At 35.2% G+C, this 10,907-nt stretch overlaps 1 protein-coding gene across 6 annotated transcripts in view; it reads right to left on the bottom strand.

Moving 5' to 3' along the window:
• Window positions 1–219: 219 nt before the first annotated feature.
• Window positions 220–10,907, bottom strand: part of LOC142983180 (uncharacterized) — a 70,525-nt gene continuing 59,837 nt past the window's right edge. For 4 of the 6 annotated variants that reach the window (XM_076130061.1, XM_076130062.1, XM_076130064.1 and 1 more), the window contains 8 exons: window positions 9,188–9,454; window positions 8,678–8,883; window positions 8,177–8,240; window positions 6,070–6,744; window positions 5,499–5,659; window positions 4,872–5,019; window positions 4,344–4,469; window positions 220–2,447 (listed from right to left, as the gene is read on the bottom strand). In XM_076130061.1, the coding sequence (XP_075986176.1) occupies window positions 2,418–2,447; window positions 4,344–4,469; window positions 4,872–5,019; window positions 5,499–5,659; window positions 6,070–6,744; window positions 8,177–8,240; window positions 8,678–8,883; window positions 9,188–9,454 (1,677 nt within the window). In that variant the 3' untranslated portion in view covers window positions 220–2,417. Of the gene's footprint in view, window positions 2,448–4,343; window positions 4,470–4,871; window positions 5,020–5,498; window positions 5,660–6,069; window positions 6,745–6,793; window positions 7,414–8,176; window positions 8,241–8,677; window positions 8,884–9,187; window positions 9,455–10,907 lie in introns of those variants that run through there. The other 2 variants (XM_076130063.1, XM_076130066.1) reach the window with 2 other exon arrangements.

Raw genomic sequence — 10,907 nt, 5'->3', positions numbered from 1 at the left:
CTCTTAATAAGCTGATATCGTTCAAAAGACTAGTATTTATTACAGTACCATCTAGGCATGTAATATAAAAGGTATGTACTACATAAGAGATAAATTTACGCCTGATGTATTTTCGCTGTACACTTACTTACTGCATGCCGGCTGATCGTAGATAGATAAATCCTTAATGAATTATAGGTGACAGGGTAAGGAAAATAAATAGTCAAAGAAAACAAACAATACCGTTCCGTATATGAAGATATTATATTTTCAAAGAACATGTATTTTTTTAATCTCAGCATAATTTCGGTCAATACAACTTGTGAAACAATACGACCCACGGTTTATTTATATACCATTATAATATGTAACAAGTAACTAATATCATTTACTTTAATACCGTAATTATTATTGTGACTGATCATACAATTCAACTACACACTTGAGTCGATACAAAAGATTAAGTCGCATACCACTGCGCCACGTCGAACATTATGGAAGGAATAGTCCGAACAGAGGACATCGATGTAAACCAAACAAGTTAATGTCATTGCAGTTCACTGAGGACTTGAGGACACTTAGTCGAGTGATCAACGTAACGCAGCGACGCTATACATCCCGCCTACCGTACATATACATTCTACATTCAGCGACCGTGTATAAAAGCCATAGAATTTGCCAACACTCTATAATTTGTGATTAAATAATATAACATTCTTTATTCATTTATAAATAAGTGGGAGATAGTACAGGAAGGATCAGACTATAACCTAAACGACACTGGACAACAGTGGACAACAGTGGACAGTATAACGTAATCATAAACAATATCGAGTTCTCATAATGCACTTAATTCTAAGGTATTGGAATAGTTTCAAACATAACCGGCACACCAATGTCCCTTATTAGAAGTTTTAAGTTAAGTTATCGAGAAAAATATGCTTTTTCGATGTTATGATATCTGTTGCGAGAATCCAATTTATGAAAATGGGACTTTTTATCATTAAAAAACAATTGCTTAAAACAGCAATAAGCTTAAATGGCTTAAATACTTAACTAGATGTACAAATAATTATTTTATATCTGTAATTATATATATTATAGATAAGTAACAACGTGTGGAATTTATAATATCTTTCACAAATTGGATTTCGTAGACACCGGTACTATTATTATCACAAATACAATACTGTTTCTTGTATAATGTTTTATTTATAAAAAGCTCAAAACACGTAAATATAAAATCACTCGAGAACAATGGTAGTTCGTTAGCTGCCGTAACGGAAGATTGACGTCTTGCTATTTCCCGCGGTTTCTCATTTCAACGCTATCAGTCGAAGAGAGCGGACGTCCCTGCTCTTTCGCTAAGCAAACGAGGCTTTCGCTTAACAAAAAATATTTTTTTATATTTTTACTTAGAATGTAAGGCAGTGCTTTTGACATTGTACAAGCTTGTCTCACGAAAATATCTCGAACACCAATTTTCTAAGGGGTTTATATGATTTATGAATAAGAAGCTACATTTAAATCGTAATGATATGCAGACTGTCAGCTTTGAATGTACTTTTTTATATAATTTGTGCATGATATGTAAGAATTTATTGAAATTGTCTGCTAGCAATCATACAGTTGCAAATTAATCACTAATATCATATCAGTGTCTACTAATTTTAAAGTAACATTCCACTAAACAAATCCCTAAGGCCGAAAGTTGGGATAGAAGTTTAAAATCCTTTTAAGGAGGAAAACATTATAATTAATCTACTGTTTGTGTTTCAATACAACGTGTATGAAAAACTCACAAGAAATAATTTATTTGTCCTATTTATCACCACGCACTCATGGCTATAAAATAATTCAGTTTGTCTCGTTCCAAGGTCAATCCCAATTTTCCCAAACGAGTCATATTTCAATCCCGTTCATAGTAAATTCGTAAAGCATCATTTTTCTACACGTTGTAGGAAAACTAATATATATTTAATTAATATATTTGTATGTTAAAGCATTAGAACATTGATAGATTTGACTAGATTTAAGTTAAAAATAGACATCAAGTGTTCTAGAATAGTCTGTAATTATTGCTCTAACGGGTATACAATAACAAGTGCTGTAATACACGATAATATAAATAATTTGGTTCCTTCAATTGTATGAGATAAAAAAATAATCTCTTACTTTAGGGTTACCGGAACGAAAAAAGAAAAACAAAGAAAAGAAAATAAAAAACAAAAATTTTATTTACAGAAATATAACATCTTTGGTTTTTTTTTGGGAGGTTCATAAGTTGCAAGCGGGCGATATTTTTAATATTATTTTGGCATTAATGCTGGAGTGATAAGCGATGATTGGTTGGTAAGGTAGCGGTGATGAATGACAAGTGCAGTGATGAGGGCTAAGGCCACAAACAGATTTACGTTTTGACTTAGCTGCTTTCGTCGTTACAGCACTGTCGCGGGGATGTCCTCCTCCTGTCGTCATTACGAATATCAGTTAACAATATGATGTGTTTATGCAAACAGCTACAGTACTGTACAATACAATTCAGAAGTCAAACTGGAACGACTTTTTCTTTCAAATACATAAATTCACGCATTTTTTTCAGAGGAGTAGGAAAATATCAAACAAGTTATGTGCCATTGCTGTTCTGAATTAGATATGGGAAACTCTCACACATCATTGCAAAATGTTTTTATCAACAATCCTCATTATTTGTGTAGAAAGAATCTGCTATCTCTTTTTATGGTGAAAAAAATACTAAGACGGCTGTCATTATATTGATGTTACTTATTAGTTTCTGATTTGCATGTCGTAACAATATTAAGTACAGTAGCCGTTTGCAATATTAACAACAATGCCTTCCACATAAAATCCTTTGGTCAAAGTCCTCTTGCTATCTATAGTAAAACACTATCATTAGGTGTCACCTGTACTCTAATATAACCAACACTATTAACTCCTAGATATACACAAACTAGCCAAACGTTCGATAAATAAGGCTCTAACTATCTTCTAAGAGAACCTTTTGGCAATGGACGGGAGTAGACTGTCATATGACGTCATCATATCCCTTCAAAAGTATTGAAAGACTTAGGACTTATCATCCCAAGTCCCTCAAACACTTCTCACGCCCTTAAAGCATTCTTATTAATTGCAAGAACACACGCACTCACTTAAATATTTAGTAAATTGAGCAATTTTTATTTAAACATTAAAATTCTCAATTCCAATTTTAAGTCGTTGTTAAATTGGCGCGCTAATGTTAAGCTGTCAAAAATATTAATATGGCTTCCTCCGCCATCTTGGTGTCATGGCGGACGTTGGTCGCTTGTTTCAGTCTAAAAGTGTAATTACTATAAAATCGTTTTTGCTGTAAGCGTATTAAAGTAAATCCATGCAAAAGTTTTTTTAAAGTTTAGTATGAAAATGTAGCAGCCTTCATTTGTTATACCTAGATATCGCCGACTAGAATGTGAAGTAAAATAAAATATCTACAGTATTCGGTGTTTTAGAACCAGCTTTAGACATCCTCATAGTGATCATACTCTTCTTCAATAATTCATAATTTAGTCTCATTGGTTTAAAGCGAGACAAAATTATCATTTCGTATTTCTATCCCTCTCTCACTTCACGACTTCTATTACTATTGGTTGGTAACCTACGTCTTCATAACCAGTATATAAAAATCTTTTTTGGTAGTACAGTAACAAGAAGGGTTTGCATCTTATAATAATTTACCTGTTAAAATAAGACTGAAGAAAGTGACGAAAGAATTAGCACTTTATCGACTTTCCCTTACTGAAGAAGCAGCCCATTCAGGACATAATTGTCAAGTGTATGTGTATATTAACACTTTTTTCCAAGACTAGAGTAGACTAGAGTTAAGCCTTTGACTCGTTTAAAAACCTAGTGTCACTAATGCCTGGTTTCTGAGGTACATTCAGCAGTAGTTTATCTATTCAATAACGTTTTTTTTATATGAGTTTAAATGCTATTGAATAGATAAACTACCGCTAAATGTACCTCTGAAACCGGGGCTTAGACACCAATAACCTTACTCTTTTACTGTGGAACTAGATCTTTATAGTTCGAAACAATCAACATTTGATACAGCTGGTAGATAATATAGCCAATATTAGCTTCCCTGTTCGTAAGAGTGTAAAAACGTCAGTCAATAGATTTTTTGACATTAGGTTGATTGCAGACGAAAGAATTTAATCATTGGAACCTGTTGGATAGATTTGGTAGAACCTAGATATATGAGCCTAGATGTTTGTGAGAAACCTAAATGTCAGTGTCTAAAATACCTTACCGTACGTTTTGCGTTGGAAAGCATCAAACCATTCTCAATACTGTGACGTATATACCCAAACAATTACATTGTCGTCGGCAACGGGCAGCAGCTCGTCTGTCAGTGTTAGGTCAGGCACCGAACCTGTGGGGGGCGCTGCTGGCTCTATTGTACCCCGTTGTAGTTCTAGTATGTGTTCGTTCTGAAAACAGTTGTGATTTGTTTTAATGTTGGTCCTAGAATAGTCCCTTGAGTTACTCCTTTGAAATAAGTTAAGGCCTAAAGTGGTATTTTGGCTAATAATTTTATAGCATTAAAAAGGTTTAGAACATTTTTTTTTTAGTTTTTCTAGAGGACTACACACTGCGTGACTAAGTTAAAAGCTTTAGTAGATAGGATTACGATTTTGAAGCCTGAAATAAAATATGAAGCTTCATAAAGAAGTCTAATTCTGTCGGTTAATATCGGAATTGGGTATCTAAGTAGACGTAGATACTCTGGTACCTGTTGTTTTAACCCGTAACTATCTCACTGCTGGGCAAGGGTCTTCTTCCCTCACAAGAGAATAATGGGATAATAATTTAGTAGTTAATAATAATCTCACCTCTGTCTTAAGCCTATTGAGCAGTTTGTCTCGCTCTATCCGGAGCGCATCGCATCTGTTCGTCTCGTTCTCATCCATTACGCCCTTCACCTCTAACTCCGCTATCTGAGAGTCTTTCTCGCTGATTGCACACTCCAGGACGTCTTGACTGAAATTGATGATTGATTTGAGTTTCAATCTTTACTTTATAAAATAAAATTCTATAAATATATTTCTTTAGCTCTTATCTTATGAACATAAGACCCTACTGTGAATTCACATTTATACTACTTAAACACTATTCTTTGTTAACTAAAAGGGTTTCATAGGTTTAATTTTGGATGCTTCCAAAAAAGTATGGGCAAAAGACTCGATATTGATTTTAGACAATTGAAACTTTCATTTTTAGTTAGATTTGTACCACGACATTGCTAAGTCAAGCAAAAAATATTTGAGGGTTTTTAGAGTTACCTCGTAACTTATAACAGTCCGAAACGAAACAACGGCAACTAGGCCAGACAACGGTTACCAACCCAACACACCCATTAGGATCCAGATACACTTTCTATGAAAAGAACATGGCCAAAGGCCAGCATAGCTCCAGTAACTAAGTCAAAATCTTGTATTTAGTTACATTAGTAAACTTACATAACATGCGATAGTTGTCGCAACACTAAGTCCCTGTTGTTCTGGCAGTGGTTCAACTGATCTTCCAGCCGCTTCAATCGCTTTAACACTGAGGAACAAGTCTCGCAGCTCAGCGCTGATGCGTTCTGCAGCGAACGAATGCGTTGCTCCATTTTACTCATCTGAAAGAACATGCCAATGAGGTAAGGATATTGTAGGATGTTAGGGAATTAGTGTTTTTATAAATATCTAATGTATTTTGCTATTGATATATGTATTGCAACTTTCAATACTATCTTTCTAAGAATACTCTTATAAAAATGGGTTAGGCTTTGAGTCAAAGTTTATTTAGAATATCTTTTAATGTCCAGAAACACTAATAGTTATACTTTATAGATGCAAGGACATTTTTAAGTGTCAAACTAATTTATTTTTCTAACCGGAATTCGAATCCACGATACTGAAATATTGTTTTGAACATTACGCTATAGGCATAGTAAAAGAAATACGTCTCCTTTTTCACATGAGTTTCTACTTCTGGTTATTATTGTAATAGTAAAGTATAAAAAAAGAGAAACAATGTTATATTTACCTTTCTCAAAGTTTCGATTCTCCTCTGTTCTTCTTCATAAAATACTTTTTCTCTTTCGGCCGCTATCATAAACGATTCTTTCAAAGCTTCCTCCAGTTCCAATATTCTTTTGTCTTTCATTTCGTTTGCGTTTACAACGCATCTTTTATTGACTATCTGTTCCAAATCATTGATCCTTTCGTCTTTACTTCTCACAACCGCTAATAATTGTTCGAACTCAGCTATATTGTTATTCTCCCTCAAAGCTTCTTCCAATATAGATATACATCGTTGTTGTTCAATAATTTTAGAATTCTTGATACCTATTTCCTTCGTCATATCAGATATTTTCCTCGTCAATTTACTAACACTCGGCGGTTCCCTCTTCTCTCTACAGTGCAAATCTAAGTCATTGTCGCTTCTACTAAATCTGCATTTGTCAAGCCTATCCACTACCTTACCACTCTTTTGCAACTCGAAAAAGCTCTTACTCCTTTTAATATTGTTTAAGTCTTGCCCGTCAGACATCTTTAATACTTCTGACAGAATAAGCGATGATTCGTTTAGCTCTATCTCTAAATCGATAACTTTCAGTTTGCTCTCCTCCAACTTAGTTTTGAGCGCGTCTTTATGTCTCAGAGTACTTTCCAGTTCTCTCATGGTCGCTAGCTCGCTCTGCCTCGCGCGCGTCAGATCCTACCGTAGGGTTCGAAACAACAAAATAAATAAACAAAAAACAAACCAATAAGAAAAACGAATAGATTTACTTCAACAACATAATCGTATCAACAATATAAACCCAACAAATAAGTCGAGAGAGGTCAACATAGATTTTGTTTTATTTATAGTTATTGATATTCGCATAACAAGATTGAAGCTGGGTAACATCGACTAGTGGACAACTTACTCGATCTATCTAGATACATGTTTACTTAACAGTTTTACAATATTGTATTTTTTATTACTTAAAAAATAATCCCCGCTGAACACGATTATTTATTTGTTTTTAAACATCACTTAAATTATTCTAAACTAATAATTATCGTTATTGTGTGCAGGTTACAATGTACGATTTGAGGAGTAAACGGCGTTCGGACTATCAACAAGAGATCAATGTATTTATTATCTGAACACTTTGTTATAAATATTCAATATAAATATTGATAACATTACTTAATACGAAATTGCGTTTGTAAAGCTTACGTGATGTTTTACCGAAAGACGTGGAATTTGGTTGTCGCTCGGAAGTTAGTTGGACAGTTAAACAAAAACGTTTGTTAAATGAAAAGAGCAAATAAATGAACGACAGTCTTGGTGCGAAGGACTAACTTAGAAAAAGCTTTTGAGGAAGCCAGCGGGTCCGGCCTGCGTGAAACAAAAGTTAGTTTCGTTAGTACATGTTGTTAGTAGACACATATGGATACACATTCAGGCTTGCTACGCACATATTCGGTATATTCGGTTCGGCAATGTTCGACAAACCGACTCAACTCACTTAATCGGCTTGTACCGTAGCTCGATTCTCTACCACTATCGACTACCGACAACCGGCTAGCTATCGAATTTTGACATTTAGAATGAACTGCCAAAATGTTTCCTACGACACCGGTCAGAGGCGCTGATCAGATTTTCATACAAAATTTCTCGATGACAGTTCGGTTGACGGTAGTCGATAGTAGAGGAATCGAGGCACCGATCGGGTTCATTTTGCCGACTGGGCCGATTAATGTCGAATCGAATATGTGTGTAGCACTTACAAGCATGCAGTCAATATTTCAAGAACATCTGTCTTTGAACTAACAGACTATTTTGGTGATGATTTTGTAGTTACATGTAGAAAATTCTGAATCTGCTCTTGAAATATTAACTGTTAAATCACAAATAATGTTAAATACAGTTTTTGAAACTGTAATTTCGAGATTCTTATTAGTGTTACTTCCATGCTGTTGAAAGCACGTTATATGTTTTTTAAGAATAACAATAGTTTACATTATATTTATATTATCAGACTCTGAATGATCAAAGTAATTGTCTCGTGCATGTATATGTCAATTTATTAGTTACATTGATGAGTTTCTTATGAGATTATCATAGTTGTTGTTAGAATACGAATGTAAGTAAAACGTACCTCTTCTCTTTGTGCTTGTGCTTGCTGCTGACTTTTAAGTTTGGCTTGAAGATTCCTCACAGACCTGGAAAGTAGAAAATAGTAATTTTAGTATTCACATAATTTTTATACTTTTAACACAGATCTTCTCGTAGTTTATCCTTTATAGGACGCGTAATCGTTTAAACGATGATGGGAGGATACCTTTACTTATGTATTTTGAATGAATTCAAATCAATGTTCTGATCAAAGTTAAATATAATGGCCATTATTGACAGTTCGTCTCATCCATTTGGTGTAACTTCATCTATGACATACTCTAACCAACAACAATTCATAAGTCGTGAAACTACCCTTAATTACGTAATTAATAACTCAATAACGATGTCTTCTCCTCATCGTGCTACGACTGTAGTGAGCTTTACGGAGCTTTACGGAGCTGTATGCAGCTTTACGCAACTGTACGGAGCGGTACGCAGCTTTACTGAGTACTGTGCAGCGGCTATAATAAATAATACTAACTGTTGCAGCTCCATAATGGACTTCTCCTTCTGCGCGGCCTCCTCCTGCGACATCTGTACGAGCTGAAGCAGGCGCTCCGTGTCGGCCGTGAGCCGCTGCGCCTCGTCCTTGCTCTGCTCCAGCTGCGACTTGAGCTGCTCCGCCTCCTTCTGCGTGTCTGTTAGCTTGCGGTTCAGATCTGTTACTGCTGCTGTGCTGCCGCCGGCCTGTGAACAAACATGCTTCTTAGTTAGTTGATGCAAGTCTCAAACGTTAGTATTAGCGGATGCAGAAACCGTTAACTTAAGCTTAATTGCTTTATATAGAGAACACAGCAACCCTGTTTCTTTAACCTCAGCATGACAAACTAGTCTTCTGTTTTTCAACCAAATTATAGTATTGCTCCTTAATAATCAGTTTGTATTTTATTTCTAACAGCTTATGGCTCTAAAATAACTTAAAGATTTCATTAACTACCACTGTATAAAGGAACAATTCTATCAATTCTATGAGTCCCTATGTTATACGAACCTTCCTCAAAGACGCTTCCATTTGGTCCATTTGCTCTTTTCTCTTCTTCAACTGTCGATCTAACTCCGTAAGCGACTTCTCCTTCTCTTCCACGTCTTTCCTCTTGTTCTCCACCGTTCTCCTCTGCTCCTCAAACTGTCTTCTTGCATCATCTAACTTCTTGAATTCGTCTTGCAGTTGCTTCTTAGCTTGGGCTGTATCGTCCCCAGCTTTCGCGTTTTGAGCGCCCGCCTGCTGTAATTTCTTCGTCGCCTCGCGGAGATCGAGCTGTTTATGAAAGTTTTATGTTAGGGAACATGACCGTGGCATTAAAGGTACATTCCTTATAGACAAACTGTGGTTTTGGTAGAGAGTTTGCTGTTATGTGAATAGTAGTGATGTGATTAATTTCTATAAAAAAGTTGAATGTGATTTCGTTGCAGGGTTTGAAACATTCATTTTCCTGTGAGGATGGTAAGCGAATAAAAGTTATAGCTTTTAAGCGTAACAATGAATGATGTGAAAATACGTCGATTTATAACGCTTAACCTTGCGCTTCGCTCGCTTACCGATGCGCAAATCCAAACTTGCATTTTGAAATGCGCTTAAATTTATGGAATTGTGTCGGTGGTTTGCTATAAGGTAGGTGTTAACAGAAAACCCTCTGCCATTATCAGTTTGCCTAATAGGAATGTCCCTATAGAAAATTAGCCTCGAATCACGAAAGCCTAAAAAGCTAATATGAAACATCGCAATATCAATTCAATAAGCGTAAACTTTATTTTACAAATAATTGCAAAATATATGTTTTACTTGATCGCAGCCAAATAATTTTAATGATAAATGGTATTATCCCAAAACACATTTATTTAGATGAACAATGATTGCAAATATACACAGTACAATAGCTGAAAAAAGATATAAAATTACACTTTTAACAATAAAGCTGCGATATTTTTGCACCGAACATTTAACACTGACACGAATGCTACTTGAATGTAATTAAATAAGTGTAAAGATGTAGACATCAGCAAAACGTAATGACGTATTGATACCTATCAATTTGAAACACGTTTTTCTCTGTCAAAAGAAACTGTAGCAAGGCAGAATAAAAAGAGCAAAATGCTTATTTGAAATTGACATTCTTACGCTGTGTTTTTTCAAGTGAATAGATATAGATACAATAATACACTAAGACAATTACATGCAGATCCCATAATATTTTAGGGTAGATTTCTGCCTATAATGAGATTTCTTCTCTCTCTCTCTTTTTTCACATACTCTTTTATTAGATTGATTTTTTAAGTGACCCTTTAGGGATGACGAAGAAAGCAATCGCGAGGAGCAAAATACTAATGTGTGTTTTTTTTTTGGCATGTTGATTTTTAAATATATAAAAGATGTAATACGAATGCAGCTCAACGTGTAATTGATGGTTTAAATTGCCTGGTGACGGCGGCCATATGTAAATAGTAGTCAGTCGCCGAGAGACTGAAAGACCCTCGACAGTGCATGTCTCTAATCCCCGGTTTCGGAGGTACGTTTAGCGGTAGTTTATCTATTCAATAGCGTTTTTTTTTATATTAGTTTAAACGCTGTTGAATAGATAAACTACCGCTAAATGTACTCAGAAACCGGGCACTAGACAATTCGTGGTATTAGGATTGCATTCCCGGTGCAGTGAAAATGTGTAGTGCAAAAACATTGCTGGCTCAAACATTCAACGTTTCACGTAAAGATG

This window comes from Anticarsia gemmatalis, chromosome 23 (assembly GCF_050436995.1).
Source record: "Anticarsia gemmatalis isolate Benzon Research Colony breed Stoneville strain chromosome 23, ilAntGemm2 primary, whole genome shotgun sequence".
Lineage (NCBI taxonomy): Eukaryota > Metazoa > Arthropoda > Insecta > Lepidoptera > Erebidae > Anticarsia > Anticarsia gemmatalis.
This window is presented reverse-complemented; position numbering and strand designations above follow the sequence as displayed.